Below are 18,504 nucleotides of genomic sequence, written 5' to 3' on the forward strand. Positions count from 1 at the left end.
CAGTTTGAACTGGCAGTTATTATGTACAATGACATACATAGGCTATGGAGCTAGACTGTTGGTATTCAAATTTTGGCTCCATGTCTTACTAGTTATGTGACCTTAGGCAAAGTAACAGTGTGACTCAGTTTCCTCATCTGTAAAATGAGAATAACAACCCTGTCTCTACTTCTAAAGCATGAGATTGTTTCAAAAAATAACTGAAGTAATCTGTGTAAAGTCTTTACAGTAGTGCCTGGTTCACAGTTTAATCATTAAAATGCTAATCATTATCTACAAAACAAAGAGATACTAGAGTAGGGATTTTCTATAAGTTAACTTCAATAATTACAATTTTAAGACTTCAGCTACTCATTATTCCAGAACAAATGAAAGTAGAGGATCCCAAAGGAATATAAAAGCTTGAAGGATCTCATAGCTATGAGTTGGAATAATGAAACAAATGACTTTAACTGGAATTTTGTAATTAAGAATCTTTGGTAAAGTGCTCCATTTCATGTAATAAGGTTTATCTGGTTTTAAATTAAATGAGTATAAGTTTAATTATTCTCAATAAATCATTATTATGCCTTTAGAAAATACTGATATGTGTTAATATACTCATAGTAGGGAGTAATTGGTGATACAAACTGCTAGGGGAACTATCCTCCTTAAACATGTCATCTTTAACACATTATCCCATTAAGAATCATAGAAATGTTATAGTTTTCAACCAATACATTGATATAGATTTCAACCAATAAGTGGTATAAAATAAAAGAACATGTATAATATGCAAAATCAAGAGGGGTCTTGAATAACAAATTTGGCTGCAGCAAGATTAAAGATATTCACCTAGCCTTTCTTTAAAAACAAAAAAAAAGGAAAAGAAATAACACTCTTCCGGAAACAAGAGGGTTAGTCCTCTCATATGACAACTATGTTATATCAAGTATTTCAAAATGTCATGTTTTCTGAAGTTTAGGGAGATTTTTTAACCCTAATTTCTTTAAAATGCTGCAAAAGTAGAGGGTTCTGTGTTATAGTAGAGTTCTACTTTTTTTCAGTATTGCAATAATAGATACTATGCATATATATTATACATATACATCAAGAAATAATGTAGAAATATAATAATGTAAACAAATAATAAATGCTGATTATTTGTAATAATTTTACCAAAAGATCAGTAGTTTCTGAACTATCCGAATTAATATCAAACTTGAAGACCATTTTTCTCTTTTTACTACTTTCTTCAATGGGTACATTCTTGTTTTCTCTTTGCTGAATTTTTAGTTTCGTTGGTGTCTTCACAGTATATGCCTATTCAAAAAGAAAAACAATATGTTATCCCATCAAATAAAACATATATTATTAATAAAGGCAAGTTGAGGTTTTAGCAATCAATAATAATTCTCCATTATTATTGGCATGTATATGAAGTAGAAATTTTGGATAAGAATTTAATTCAGAAGTTTTTGAAAAAAATCATGGGGGAGAGAGAGGGAGAAAGAGAGGGAGGGGCAGAGAGAGAGAAAGAGAGAGAAAAGAGGCACTCCAGCTTCAGCAGTCAACAATCTTAAGAGAGACTTTAATTTTTCTAACAATGATTAAGACCCAAGACCTGAAAGCTTTTCTCACTCCATAAAACTACTTACTGATTTATTCGACAAAAAGTTTGCTTATGTTTTGTTGACAAAGTAATTCCATTAGTCAATGTTTAGTATTCCATATTACCCTGTAATATGGAATATGTAAGTTTTATAATTTTTAAAAAGTATCTTTAAAAAATAAGGGCACTGATATCAGCAAAAACGGCAGAATAAGGAGCTCCAAAAATATGCTCTTCCACAAAGCAACAAAAATGGTCAGAATCAGCTTGTTTAGAACTGTGGAAATTAACAAAAGGCTTGCAACAACCTGGAGAGTTTTGTTGTTGTTGTTGTCAATGGCTGAACTTCCGTAAGAAGAGCAAAATTAGCAGTATCTTAACTTTTCCTCATCTCATCCCCTGCTCTCTAGCTCTACGGTACCCTTAAAAAGTAACAGCCCACATTCCTGGTCCAGCCTGGCAGCCACTGGACACAGCAAAACAGAACTGGGAGCTCTTTCAAAGTTTTATTCCCAAAGAGTTGTCATTATTTGACCTGCCTAGTGGTTCTCTGGATGATTTCATTTACAGGACTGTCGGTATTTGACCCAACTCAGAGCTTACTCAGTTAAAAAAAAAAAAAAGCTTTCTCCTTGATGTGTGTAGGGTAGGGAATAATATTTGTCAAAAACAATTAAAGACAAGTGTGTTAACTTTGCAGCTCCCTGAGGCAATGACTAACAGTTGGGTGAATGACAGACTAACCAAAAACCTTAAAAGGACAGCTAGGAAATAAGATGTCCATAGGGGCTTTGAAAAACTCTGATATATTCCTGGAAATACAGAAAGCCATGCTCACAGACAGGGCTGTGAGTAAGCACAGGAAAGACATGAGAAGGCCCTAAGCTCTTACCTGTGGCTCATCTTGAGGGTCTGCAAAAGCAGAAACTGAAGGCTAAGGCAGAGTTTTCTACTGTCTGGCTGAGTGTTGAAAGCATGCCCTAACACTAACTTATAGTCCTTTGTCAAAGATTGTGAGACTTATTGATCCGGGTATTTAAGGAAATCTCTATTAAACCATTAGCTGAACATTAAGCTAACTAGTAGAGACTTTAGTGGCACTCAAAGAATACAAACTTTACAGAATTAATTTAGAAAAATCACTAAACAAACAATAAAAGCCATGACAAGCAGAAACAACAAACCTTGAGGAGAAGGGAGAATCTGATTTCCAGATTTGTCACTTACATTATTTTTAATGTTCAGATTTCAAGAGAAAATTATAAGCTGTGCAAATAAGAAATAATGGCCCATACATGTGTGAGGAAGCAATCAACAGAAACTATCCCTAAGGAAACCTAGTTATTGGACTTCCTAGACAAAGACTTTAAACCAACCATTTTAAATATGTTCAAAGTGAACATATTATAGTAATCTTACAGTCATATTATAGTAAGAGATAAGAAAAACCATGTCCAAAGAACTAAAGGAAAGTATAAAGACAATGTCAAACCAAATGGAACATCAATAGATGGATAGAAATTATTTTTAAAAGAACCAAATAGAAATTCTGGAGTTGAAAAGTACAATAACTGAAATGAAAAATCACTAAAGAGGCTCAACATCAGATTTGAGCAGGTAGAGGAAAGAATCCATGAACCTGAAGATAGTTCAACTGATATTATCCAATCTGAGTAACAGAAAGAAGAAAAAAGAAAAATGAAAAGAGCCTCAGAGACTTGTGGGACACCATCACCCATACCAACATACACATAATGGGAATGAGAGCAGAGGGAATTCCCTGGTGGTCCAATGGTTAGGACTCTGTGCTTCCAGTGCAAGTGGCCTGGGTTCAATCCCTGGTTGGGGAACTAAGATCCTGCAAGCCACGTGGCACAGCCCCAAAAAAATAAATATAAAAATAAAAAAAGAATGAGAGCAGAGAGAGAAAGGGCAGAAATAATACTTGAAAAAATAATGACTGAAAACCTCCCAGATTTGACGTAAACATTAATCTGTACATCCAAGAGGCTCAACAAGCTCCAAGGAAGATAAAATCAAAGAGATCCACACCTAGACACATCATAACCAAAATGTCAAAAAACAAAGAGAAACTTGAAAGTAACAAGAGACAAGGGACTCACCATATACAAGGTATCTTCAATAATATTAATGGCTGATTTCTCATCAGAAACCAGAGAGTCCATAAAAGATTGACATGTCCAAATGCTAAAAGGAACCGTTACCAAATAATTCTATATCCAGCAAAACTGTCCTTCAAAAATGAAGGAGAAATTAAGATATTCCTAGATAACCAAAAATTGAGAGAATTTGTCACAAGCAGACCTTCCCCACAAGAAATACTAAAGGCAGTCCTTCAGGCTGAAATGAAAGAACACAAGACTCAAATTCATATGAAGAAATAAAGAGCACCAGAAAAGGACACCGCATAGATAATTATAAAACATAGTATAAATATATTTTTGTTTGTAACTCTGTTTTTCCTATCTGATTTTAGACACAGATATATAAAGCAATAATACTGTATCGATGGGCTTAAAATGTATAAATATGTGACTTATGTGACAATGATAGGACAAAACAGAAAGAGGGAACAAAGATATATTGGGGCAAAGTTTTTATATACCATTGACATTACACTGACATTAATTCAAACTAAATTTAAGTTAAGGTGTTAACTGTACTTTTCAGCTAATCACTAAGAAAATCATTCCAAAAGTATAGTAAAACCCAAAAAGATTAAAGTGGTATACTAGGTAATACCTATTTAACACAAAATAAGACAGTAATGGAAAGATACAGGAACAAAAAGACATAAGACATATAGAAAACAAAGAACAAAATGGTGGACCTAAGTTCTACATTATTAGTAATTACATTAAATGTAAGTCAATTAAACATTCCAATCAAAATGCAGAGATCGTCAGAATGAATGATGGAAAAAAGCATGATCCAACTATATGATGCCCACAAAAGACACAATTTAGATTCCATAACATGAATAGGTTGGCAGTAAAAGGGTGATAAAAGATAAACCATGCAAATAGTAAACAAAAAGAGCTAATATCAGATAAAATATACTTTAAAAAAAAGATTACTAGTGACAAAAGGAATATTTTATAAAGGTAAAAGAGTTAATCCATCAAGAAAAGATAATTGGTATTAAGTATACATGCAGCTAACAATATAGCCCCAACACATGAACCAAAAACTGGGAAAATTAGATAATTCAACAGTAATAGTAGGAGACTTCCATACCCCCACTTTCAATAATGAAAAGAACAACCAGACATAAGATCAGCAAGGAAATATAATACTTGAACAACACTATAAACCAGCTAGATGGATACTTAGCAAAATCACAAATTTGGAAATACAATGCATTCCTAAATAACCAATGGGTCAAAAAATAAATCACAAGGGAAATTAGAAAGTACTTTGAGAGAATGAAAAGGAAAATACAACAGACTTATGGGATACAGTGAAATCAGTGCTTAGAGAGAAGTTTATAGATGTAAATGTCTACATTAAAAATTACGATCAAGACATGATAATTAAATACAGTATGGTACACTGAGTTGGATCCTGGAAGAGAAAGAGGACATTAACGGAAAAACTGTGAAATCCAAATCAAGTCTGAAGTTTAGTTAATAGTAATATACCAATGAATGATTCTTAGTTTTGACAAATGTACCTGGTAATGTAAGATGTTAACAATGGTGAAAACTGGGTGAGGAATATAAAGGGATTCTCTATATTACCTTTGTAACTTTTCTATAGATCTAAAATTAATTGCAAAATAAAACTTCATTTGAAATAAAAAGTAAGGTCACCACACCACCAGAATAGCTAAAATCTAAAAGATGAAAAATACCATGTGGTGACAAGGATGCGCAGCAATCAGAACTCTCATTCACTGGTAGCCAGAATGTACAATAATTTGGTACAATAAATTGGTACAATAATTTTTTTTAAAACATGATTGGCAGTGTGATACAATAAGAAATATATATATATTTGGTCTTTGTCCTTGGTTCCTGACACACAACTTCTAAAATCCTTGTAACTTCCTGAGTGACAGGGTTGACAGGAGGCATCTTTTGGTATAATATTTGGTCTTTGTCCCCTGTGATGTTGACAGGAGAGTTTTTTGTTATTCATAATGAGCTCCTTTCAACTTACCTGAGTTTATGCTAATGAAATAACTGGTGGTAGGGGGTGCCTCAGCATGATAGCTTCAGGATGGTGGCTGGTTGCCAGGAAGACCAAGGCATGATTAGAAGTTTGGAACCTTTCACCCCACCCCCTGAACTCCTAGGAGGGGAGATGGGTTAAAGACTGAGTTAATCACCAATGGCCGATGATTTAACAAATCATGCCATGTAATGAAACCTCCATAAAACCCCTAAACAATGAAGTTCAGAGAGCTTCCAGGTTGGTAGACACATGGAGGTGTTGGGAGGGCGGCACTCCCAGAGAGGCATGGAAGCTTCTGTGCCCCTTTCCCCATACCTTGTGCCCTATGCATTTTTTCTATTTGGCTGTTCCCAAATTGTATCCTTTATAAAAACTGGTAATAGCAAGTAAAGTAATTTCCTGAGTTCTGTGAGTCATTCTAGCAAATTATTAAACCTGAGAAGGGAGTTGTGGGAACCCCCAATTTATAGCCAGTTGGCCAGTAGTACAAGTGGCAAGCCAGGACAGTGTCTAAAATGGAAGCCTGTGGGACTGAGCCCTTAACCTGTGGGGTCTACATTAACTACGTTAACTACAGTGTCAGAATTGAATCAAATTGCAGGACACCTAGTTGGTGTCTGGAGAACTGGAGAATTGGCTGGTGTGGGAAAACACACACACACACATTTTGTATCAGAGTAAAAACAGCTCAGGCTATATCTGTTAACATGGAATGTATTATGCATAACCCTGTAACCCAGCAATTTCACTTCTATGGACATACCCAACCAAGATGTATACATGTCAAGCAATACACTTTTATAGCAATGCTATTCATAAAAGCCCACTCTGGAAGCTAACCAAATGTCCATTAACATTACAAGAGATAAATAAGCTGTGGTACAGTCACACCATGAAATACCAAATAAAAATAAAGCAACTTCAAGCAACAATGTGGATGAATCTCATAAACATAATGTTAAGTGGAAAATGTCAAAACAAAAAGAATATGATTCTAATTATAGAAAATGCAAAAACAGGTACATCTAATACTAGAATTTGGGACAGCAGTTGGCCTTGGAGGAAGGGCTAGTGACTGGAAGGGGAAACAATCAGCTCTTCTGAAGTGATAGTAATAGTCTCTTTTAATCTGAGTGCTAGTAATAAGGTTAAGTTTGGTTTGTAAAGATTCATCAAGTTGTATAATTACGATCTGCACATTTTTCTTGCATATATTTCAATAAAAAGTTTTTTTAAGTAAGGTCATTCTTCAACAGAGATCATTTCATATTTTGAATAACAGAATAGTAAATACAACAAAATAATTTTATATAAAAGCCTTGTTAAAAAAAACTATTCTTTTTTTAAAAATACAATAAAAATAAAATAAAAACAATATATCTTTTTTTAAAAGCCTCGCTAAGCTATGTACTTTACTAATTTTCATAAATTCCACGAGGTGCATAATATTGTATATATAACAGGATATGAGTGGAACTCTTCCTTTTGCTCTGGAATTGTCAACTAAAGCACAAAGCTGGGGGAAAGTGCCAGTAACACATATTCTAAAGAAAGCTATCTATAATTAAGGCCAGTTCCTTCTCTAAAGCTTATTAAAAGGTGATAGAACAGGCCCAACAATCACCAAATACCTCTCTTATTCCCAGTTATTTTAAGGAAACTGGGAGGTTAAAGCACAAAATTTCCGCTTAGGGGGTGAAGACAGGTTGAAATACTCTTCCCCGCGACTCCCAAGACAAGTGAGGATATAACTTTAAAAAGCAGCCTTATAAGAAGGGGAGACTGGCATCTCATTCCCTAAGTGGATATAAACCTAGGCAGAAAATTTGTCTATCTGTCTTTGTGTCTGCCTGAGCAAAGTAAAAAGAAATTAGAGAGAGATAGATGGCAGAGAGCAGGAAAGGGGGAGTCAGAAGTAGAGCATTATACACCACCATTTAGCATTGAAAGGTTGAATGAATTCCCCATGGATTAAATGGACATGTCGAAGATAGCTAGAAATGAGCCACCTTGTTAGTGGCATCTGCTCCACAGGGCTGACTGCTAAGTAAAAGACTCCAGCAGCAAGATGATGAGGAGTAAACAGCAAAGGGAGGTAACTGAGGTCATACAGGAAAACGCAAGTCAAAACCAGATTTTGTACATCAGGGACCTATGCACTGGTGAATGCCAGAAAGTGATAAAATTTGCCCAAGATGTCATTAAGTTGTGAACAGTGATAGATTAAAAAAATGAAACCATTTTGTGCTGGTATAACAAATAATTGAAACTTTAAAGAAAATGGTTTCATGTCTATGTGTGTGATACCAGATATATGGTATGTGATAACAGAGACTTCTTTTTTATTAAAAAAAATTACTACTTTCTTAGAAATTTTAGCAACAAACCTTTGGTAATGGTGTAGATAAAGTATTTTTGGCAGATGTCCACAGACAGTCTCTTTTATCTTTTGATTTGCCATAATCAGCTGATGGGAAGTTTCCAGATATATTTTGTGAAGGAGCTGCTTTAGAATCAAGTTTCCAGTAACTAGTTTCAGGTGTTTCCATTAAAGATGTCTGTGTTTTCTATATTGAACAACAAAAGTGAATAAAGTCATCATTAAATGTCATTTTAATTAAAGTACAGCAACTAGTAGAAATATCACTGAAATAAACTAGAATTTACCCCCAAATTTAGTATTGATTAGATAACTTTGAATAAATTTCACTTATCTTCTTTGTCACTTTATTTTCCCATTTAAGATGCAAATGGTATTTGCCCCTCTTTGTCTTCACAGAGCTGCTATGAAAACAAGTAAGACATCTCAACTCCCTATTTGACCAAAAGTTGAGAATTCTCCAGAGAAAAATCTCTATTCCTGGTGGCAAAAAAATCTTAATCTGAGGTTCATTCCAGTAGCCTAACAGCCAAAGGGCATTCTCTTTTATGCTTTCATATTTCCTCTATCATCTATAAAAATATCAGCTTTTCCTATCCAACAGTTTCATTCCCCCCTCCAAAAAAAAAAAATAGAGAAGAAAAATTATGAAAGTAAAGAACTAGAGAAATTTTCAGGGCAAGATAAAGGTAGCTGATTAGAAGGCACAAACTACTATGTATAAAATAAATAAGCTACAAGGATATACTGTACAGCACAGAGAATATACCCAATATTTTATAATAACTATAAATGGAGTATAACCTTTAAAAATTGTGAACCTCTATGTGTATACCTGAAACTTATATAATACTGTAAGTAAACTATACCTCAATTAAAAAATAAAATATAAATTTTTAAAAAGGAGCTAAATGAGGTAATTTGAAGGTTTCTTGCCCAGTTCTAGTGATTTCACTTCATTATCCTTTTTCCAATAGGTATGAATTTTGGCAGCATTTTTTCCACAGAGTTGCATTTCTATATCCTTTTCCATAAATATTTCTATATCCTTTTCCATAAATATTTCTATATCATAGTTGATAACACAATTTTGATGAAAGCAAATTTTCTTCTGCTCTCTGGACTCATCAGGAGTCATCCTCAAAATCTCCAAAATGTAACTGCTTTCATGGACAAATTTTTCTTACCCAAAAGGACTGAGAATGGCAACTACACCACCTTGTGGTCATATCTTGGAATCTAACATTTCCCTAGTAGCCTAAAAGAAAATGCACCAGCATTCTAGACTACTGAAATAACCCTCTTTGTAATACATCATGAAAATGTATATACTTTCCTACAAGTTACATTCTTTTTTGAATATTACATTTCCAATGATGCATATATACAGAACATATGATTTTCTCTTGTTCTTTTTAAACAAACATTTATTTGGCATTTCCTATGTGCCAAGCACTATTTTAAATGCTTCACAAAGCATTAAATGAGATAATAATCTCATTTAATCTTCATAACAACTTTAGGGAAAAGGTACTATTATTATCCCTAGGTGATAAAACTGAAGCATGAAGAAGTAACATTCCCAACCTCAGAAATGTTTGATAAACCTAATGATTATTATATATAAGGCTTGTGATACTTCAATATTGTTGGAATAAAGCATAGCACACAAAAGCCTATTTAAATCTTTTCATTTCTTTTATCATTTTCTCATTATTTGCAATATATATACCTAGACACCCAGATAAAATATAGGGAACTAACTAATCTACTTGATAACATATATAAATAATAGACATATATTACTGGAATTATACATGAATCAAAACAACTCTATAAGAATATGTGATATATACTTTCATAATATGAACACATTCTATATTTAGAAATAAATATTGGAGTTTAACCAATTTATTATCTTCATCAGACACTTCGCTTAGACTATATCTAACCCTCCTGGCTAATTTTAATATGACAATAATTTCTCCAAATATGATGTTTTCAAATGTCTATCACAGTGTCTGGACATATGAAGCACTTAATATTCACTCACAGGTACAATATTTCTTTTTTTCTTCTCTTTGAACCCAAATGTAACAAAATTATAGCACTGTCTATACCAAAAAACTGAACATCGTTATTTGGTATAGACAAACATATACAAACAATATACAAACAAACAAGACAAACAATATACTCTGTTACTTTCAGTTTATAGTTAAAGCAACTTCTGTGGGGACTTAGGAGACTACATCACTGTGTAAAGGAATAGTTAATCATTTTAACTAAAATTTGCAATAAAACTCTTCTGTGATAATTCTATATTACCAACTGGATTAGAAGCTGAATATAACCTCCCTTTCTCATACCTGATGCTTCCTTCTATGCACAGCGAACATTCCTAACTTCTCTCTGCTTCCTTAGGGAAAGAGCAATGACATAATGGGATTGTTGAATATGGAAGGAGTAACGGGGGACATATAGTTCAGCCCCTTCCTTACTCCTCCTCTTGGGTACCAGAAGAAGCACACATTCTACTCTATGCCATGCATTTTACAAGAGCAGGCCATTCAAGTAGGTACACTTGTCCCAGTCTAGCTCTACCTGTGATAGAATAGATAAACTTGTTTAATTTAGGATTTCAGGATTAAGAAATCCTGTTGCCTTCAAATATAAGCCACACTGTCCAATATTATTTGTCAATAATAAAGATATTATGTTGATTTTCACTGCCTTTCTCAGTTGGCTTAGACTTAAGAGAGCAAGATGTCATTTATTTAGCCCTCTCAAACCTCAAAATTAAACACAATCTAAACATGAGCTTTAGAATTTTTAATTGAAATATTTTCCCCCAATGTTGGAAATTTCTGAAGAAACACAGAAGTACCTAACTAATTTAATGCTATAATAAAAACTATAAAAGAATAAAATCTCTAAATTTCCAAATGACAAATGCTTTGAAATTTTTTAGCTAATGCTTTTGAATTAACAAATAGAAAGAAACAATTTTGGAAATGAAATTGTGTGATATATATATATATATATATATATATATATATATATATATATATTTAATTTTTATTGGGGTATAGTTGATTTACAATGTTGTATTAGTTTCACAGGTACAGCAAAGTGAATCTGTTATACATATACATATATCCAGTCTTTTTTAGATTCTTTTCCCATATAGGCCATTACAGAGTATTGAACAGAGTTCCCTGTGCTATACCATAGGTCCTTATTAGTTATGTATTTTTATATAGTAGTGGGTATATGTCAATCCCAACCTTCCAATTTATCCCTCCCCCACCCTTACCCCCTGGTAACCATAAGTTTATTTTCTACATCTGTAACTCTATTTCTGTTTTGTAGATAAGTTCATTTTTAGATTCCACATATAAGCAATATCATATGATATTTGTCTTTCTCTGTCTGACTTTACTTCACTTAGCATGATACTCTCTAGGTCCATCCATGTTCCAGCAAATGGCATTATTTTGTTATTTTTAATGGCTGAGTAATATTCCATTGTATATATGTACCACATCTTCTGTGTGATATATTTTTGATGTTATTTTCCCATTTATGAACAAAAAAAATTTACCAAGATGTTAGAAAGTGAAATGGTTATAAAGAAATCTATGAGAGTTATATAAAACTCTTACCTTGTCTTTTTTTTCTTTGAGAGTAACTGTGTTTTCTTTTGCCTCTCTTTTGAGGTTTGCCTATTAAAAAAGAATATCAAGTACATATAATGTAGTCATTACTATTAAAAAAATTAATGTTCCTATTATCAAATCTTTCCTAAGAAGTATTAACAAAGAATACTGCCTTCTAAATCTTATAAAATAATGAAAAGAAAAAAGAAAAACAAATTAGTTCCTTTCTACAAAGGTATGTTATTTGATGTTGATTATCTTTTTAAAAAATTCTGATCTGTCTCCAGCAGTCATCTGTGGACTTGTTAAGTCCTTTAAAATGCTGAATCTCAGCTTTCTCATTTGTAAAATGAAGTGGATGGATCAGCTTATAAAGTAAGGGTATATACAAGTAACTAACTGTAAAGAGCTGCAAAGAGATCCAAAATATTGTGAGCCTTTAGAGGCAGAATTCCCTTTTTCTCTGTGTATGGAGAAAAGCAATTCAGTTGGACACTGAATAATCAATTTTCAACTTGAGATAAACAGGTATGAGAGAGAAAAAGAAAGTACAAAAAAAGTACAAAATACTTACAAAATAATACATCATTTCTCTAGTACTCCAGGAAATAATACATTTTGCTGGAGATTAGGGCATGTGTATTCAGTGGGAAGAAAAGAAAAATTAACCCTGGCCTAGAGAAAAGAATATGTGCAATGCCTTTAATATGACAGTCATCTGGAAAACAGAATGGTTACAGCTCCAAGGAGCCTTAAAGGTCTCAGAGAAGAAAAAGTTTCAATAAGCACAACTTTAGGCAAACTCGCCTTGCCTGCCCATGATGCCTATGCCAATACCTGCACTCACTGAATGTCTGTGTACACCATGGTATCTCTCCTAAAGTGCTGCTCCTAACCAGAGAACACACTTCACCATGAAAGAAGCTGGCAATAAGCTGATGTAACAGTAGTCACTGCTCTTATTATGTATCCTATCAACTACCAATAGTTAATCTTCAGTTATCACAACTGGGGTCTACTCTATGGGGATGAAATGCTGTCTTCTAGGATAAAGTATACCCTCTAAACTAGCTAAATTACACTGATTCTCAGAATACATATCTTGGCTTCTAGAGGACGGAAGGGAGAAAGCACCTCCCAAAACTGCACTTTCTCTACAACTCTGACTTTTGCTACTCTGGAGATCTTAGTACAGTCTGTTCTAATACAACATGGGTTTCCAAGGTGTGAATTAGCTCATATACAAAGGTATATCTTTGGTAGTGTCTAATTAATCATGAGTTCCCTAAGACAAAAGTGATGGGCAGTCCACTAAGGTACCTATTTAATCTGAGTAACTAAAAAATGCCTGTAATATGGTCTGGTAAAGAGAGGATTGACTTGAGGCACAGGAGAATACGATAGCCCTGTGCCCAAATTTCATACCTGAATAAATTTACAAACCTAGAACCCTCTAAATTAAACAAAAGCCTGGTACAATTGTGGAAGGATTTTGCAATAATATCACAAATTCATACTGAATCCTTCCTACTACCATGTGCACTGAGAGAAATACTAAGACTTATGGGTAATTGGGCATTGACTATTAGCTAACACCAATTCTTGTAACCCATAATGTTATTATTTTTTCACTAGTTTGAGCGCAGGTATACTGGGGTCAGGTGATAAATACCACTTAATCCAAGTCCACCTCATGGTGAGCCCATGGAACCATAAACCTATCCTGTGGTCATTTCTTTAGATCCTGAGTATACAGCTGAATAGATAAACTCAATAAGTGGCAAAATCCCCACATTGGTTCTGACTACAGAGTGACAGATTTTTATATTTGGAAGGACCAATTGGAAGACTTTAAAACTCTCCTTCCATATCAAGAATGTAAACAAATATACAAAATACCACATCTCACTAGGAAGAGATTAAGGCACCATCAAGAGATGAAAGATATAGGAAAGGTGATTTAGTACAGTCTCACAAAGCCAACCTATTTTAAGCGGAAGCTAAGACTGTCATCCGGTAACAATTTCTTCATACCAACTGGTATGTAAAATAGGTCAAAATCGGGATTGGCATATTGACTAGGATCAAAATTGAAAACTAAGAAAAAGTTTCATACAAAACATGAGCTCAACTTAAATAATGGAATTGTGATTACAGAACAGAATATGTGTTTTTATTAATCCTGATAATGTAAAATAATAAAACATAAAAATTGTATAGGCAAAAGAATAGGCAGTAGGAGAAAGTGTTAGATAAATTGTTTAAAAATATAAAGGTAACGAGTAAAATAATTTAAAAAACTATATACACCTCTCAAATCAACCAAAAATACACACACATACAATTTAGAGAAAAAGACAATAAAATAAATATTAATATGTAATGTAAAATAAAATGACAAAAGCATGATTAAAATATATATCATATTGATAAGGGTTAATATCCAGAATATGTAAGGAACTCACACAACTCAACCAAAAAAAAACCAAATAATTTAAAAATGGGCAAAGGACATGAATAGACGATTCTCCAAAGAGGATATACAAATGGCCAACAAGCGTATGAAAAGATGCCCAACATCACTAATTATAAGAGAAATGCAAATCAAAACTACAATAAGCTATCACTCACACTCCTTAGGAGGATGACCACTATCAAAATAATAGAAAATAAGTGTTGGCAAGGATGCAGAGAAATCAGAACCCTTGCACACTATTGGTGGAAATGTAAAATGGTACAGTTGCTACAGAAGACTGTATGGTGGTTCCTCAAAAATTAATAATAGAATTACCATATGATCCAGGAATCCCACTTTTGGGTATATATCCAAAAGAATTCAGAGCAGGATCTCCAAGAGACATTTGCACACCCATGTTCATTAATTACAACATTAATCACAATAGCCAAGAGGTGGAAGCAACCCAAATGTCCATCACAGATGAATGGATATTCATCCATGTGGTATATACATGCAATGGAATATTAGGCAGCCTTAAAAAAAAAAAGGAAATTCTGTCACATGCTACAAATGGATGAACCTTGAAGATATTATGCTAATTGAAATAATCCAGTTATAGAAAGACAAATACTGCATGGTTCTACTCATATGAAGTATCTAAGGTAGTTAAAATCATAGAAACAGAAAAAAGGTGGTTGGAAGGGGAATTAGTGTTTAATGGATTTAGACTTTCAGTTTTGCAAGATTAAAAAGTTCTAGAGAGCTATTGTACAACAATATGTATATGCTTAAAACTATTAAACTGTATACACTTAAAAAGTGTTAAGATGGATGGTAAATTTAATGTACATATTTTTACCATGATTAAAAAAATAAAACTACAACCATTCTATCTTATGAATATCAATATGAAGGTACTAAGTAAAAATATTAGCAAACAGAATCCAGCATCACATTAAAGATACTTCATGACCAAATGGAGTTCATTCCAGAAATGCAAGAATAATTTAAAAATACGTATCATATCAATAAATACTATCGGGAAAAATAAGCTACTAAATAAAAAGAGACTCTCAGATCAGACTCCATCAGGGTTAATAAGAAATGGACAAAAACATATAAGACAAACAAGTCCAAAAAGAAAGTTAGGATCACAACACAAATATCAGGCAAAGCTGGCTTCAAAGCAAAAAGGACAAAGATGAAAGATACAGTTTCCAAGGAGCAATTAATTAGTACAAACTTTTACACAATGAATAGTATTCATCAAAACATGTAAAGCAAAGTTGGCTGAGAACTCACAAAGAAGAGAAATATAACAGTAATAAACCCTTAACTCCTTCTTTCAGCTCATGATTGATCAAACAGAAAAAATATATAACAAAGTTAAAGTAGATGTCAAAAAAAACTGATACAGTAGATCAAACTGTTTGGTAAAGGTGGAAGAGTGAAGGCAGATTATAAAATCTTCCTCTCCCTACACTAACAAAAAAGTATAAAGGGAGGGAGGAAAGGTAAGTAGTCAAGAACTGGCAAAAATGAATTCAACAACAGAAACATACCATATCAGGCCATAATCTCTGATTCTAGTGAAGGTTCAGCATGAAAGATACAGAGTACAGCTGTGCTGATTTGACTCAAGGTGTCTCCTAATCTAATCACTACTTACATGGTATTGGTGAAAGTGAACACATATAATAATGAGAAGAATTGTCACTAATATACCTGAATTTGTAAGAAGAGATCTGAGGGAATAAGCAGGCAGTCCAGGAAAAAGAAGCCTAGGAAACGCATGAAAAATGACTAAATCTTATCATTTTGGTCTCTCTAGTCTGGACAAAAAAGCATAACAACCATACCCATATAGAATTAATTATCCTTGCCAATAAATACAACATATTAGAAATAAAGTCAAAAGACAAAATGTAAAAAAGAAGAAAAGATTCCCCTGAAGGAGCAGAAAACATAAAAAATATGAGATTCATTGAAAAACCACGTGAATTTTGTCCTTATCCCTGGGTCCACTTCTCATCACCTTGTAAGTGAGGTATACCAAATCATGATATTCTTATCTTTTCCCTCATAAAATTGGGTAAGTGAGGAAATACAGCTTGGAAGAGAGATTGGAAAAATGGCAAAAATGAATAACCATAGCTTATCCTGTTGGATAGACACATGGGCTCCAGGGCTTCAGCCTGAGTTGGTTAAAAGATGTGAAGCCTAAGGAAAAAATCATCACAAAAAAACTACAGACCAATCTTTCTTATGAATCTAGGTGCAAAAATTCCTCAACAAAATACTAGCAAACCAAATCTAGCAGAATACAAAGAAGATTATATGTCATGACAAAGTAGGATTTCTCCCAAGAACTGAAACTGAATTTCATCAAAATTAAAGACTTTGTGCTACAAATGATACCATCAAGAAACTGAAAAGACAATTCAAAGAATGGGAGAAAATGTTTAAAAATCTTATATCAGATAAGGGACTTATATCTAGAATATACAAAGAACTCTTAAAACTCAATACTAAAAAGATAAGTAACCTAATTTTAAAATAGGCAAAGTATCTGAATAGATATTTCTACAAAAAAGATACACAAATGGCCAATAGCACATGAAAAGATGATCAACATCATTAGGCATTAAAGAAATACAAATCAAAACAACAATGATATACCATGCCACACCCACCTGGATGATTATATCAAAAAAAGACAACAACAAGTATTGGTGAGGTTGTGGAAAAATTGAGACCTTCATGCACTGCTAGTGGGAATCCAAAATGGTACAGTTGGTTTAGAGAACAGTTGGGCAGTATCTTAAAATATGAAACATAGAGACACCATATTACCCAGCAATTCTACTCCTACATATATAATCAAGAGAAATGAAAACATATATCCTCCCAAAACTTGTACACAAATATTCTTAACAGCATTATTCATAATAGTCAAAATGGAAACAACCCAAATTTCTATCAGTTGATAAATGGATAAATAAAACAGTATACCCATATAACAAAATATTATTCAGCAATAAAAAGGAATGAAGTACTGATATATGCTAGGACATGGTTGGACCTTGAAGACATTATTCTCAGTGAAACAAGACCATATATTATATGATTTCATTTAAGTGAAATATCCAGAAGAGGTAAATCTTATAGAAACAGAAAGTAGATCATTGATTGACTAGAGCTAGTGAATTAGTTGATGGGAGCAAAGGGGCAGGTATAATTGTTGCTGGGGGGTTGATTCATATATTCTAAAACTACGTAGCAGTGATGGTTGCACAACTGTCAGTAACTGTCAATATATATATATATATATATATTTTTTAATTTATGGCTGTGTTGGGTCTTCGTTTCTGTGCGAGGGCTTTCTCTAGCTGTGGCAAGTGGGGGCCACTCTTCATCACGGTGCGTGGGCCTCTCACCACCGCGGCCTCTCCCACTGTGGAGCACAGGCTCCAGACACGCAGGCTCAGTAATTGTGGCTCATGGGTCTAGTTGCTCCGTGGCATGTGGGATCCTCCCAGACCAGGGCTCGAACCCGTGTCCCCTGCACTGGCAGGCGGACCCTCAACCACTGCGCCACCAGGGAAGCCCCAATATATTTAAAAACCACTGAATTGTACATTTTAAATGGATGATTATATAGTACATAAATTATATGTCAGTGAAACTGTTTTAAAAAAACTTTCAGAGCTGAGCAGGGAAACAGACAAAGTTGGGGACTAACACCCCTCTTTCATCTACTGATAGAATTACTAGGCAGAAAGTCAGCAAAAATGTATAAAACCTGAACAACACAACCAACTAATTAGGTTTAATTGACATTTATAGTACACTCCACCAACAACAGCATAACATACATTTGTTTCAAGCACCTACAGATCATTCACCAAGACAGATCATATTCTGGGCCATAAAGCAAACCTCAACAAATTTAAAAGAATGAAACTGCTATGGACTAAATGTTTGTATCCCCCCAAAATTCATATATCAAGGCCTTAACACCCAGTGTGGAATGGTGTTTGGAGGTGGGGCCTTTGAGAAGTAATTGGGTTTGGATGAGGTCATAGAGGTGAAGCCCTCATGATGGGACTGGTACCCTTATAAAGAGTTGAAGAAACCAGAGTTCTCTTTCAGCCATGTGAGGACATAGAAAGAAAGTAACTGTCTTCAAGCCAGGAAATGGGCCCTGACCAGAACTTTA

The 18,504-nt window shown here is 33.8% G+C and overlaps 1 protein-coding gene across 1 annotated transcript in view; it reads right to left on the reverse strand.

The window, feature by feature from the left end:
- Positions 1-18,504, reverse strand: part of SYCP1 (synaptonemal complex protein 1) — a 154,570-nt gene that overhangs the window by 12,579 nt on the left and 123,487 nt on the right. The window contains exons 29-31 of the mRNA XM_082458274.1: positions 11,834-11,893; positions 8,176-8,355; positions 1,159-1,302 (exon numbers count right to left, since the gene is read on the reverse strand). Coding sequence (XP_082314400.1) covers positions 1,159-1,302; positions 8,176-8,355; positions 11,834-11,893 — 384 coding nt within the window. The remainder of the gene's footprint in view (positions 1-1,158; positions 1,303-8,175; positions 8,356-11,833; positions 11,894-18,504) is intronic.

The sequence above is a fragment of the Balaenoptera physalus genome (genome assembly GCF_965194825.1).
Source record: "Balaenoptera physalus genome assembly, chromosome: 1".
Lineage (NCBI taxonomy): Eukaryota > Metazoa > Chordata > Mammalia > Artiodactyla > Balaenopteridae > Balaenoptera > Balaenoptera physalus.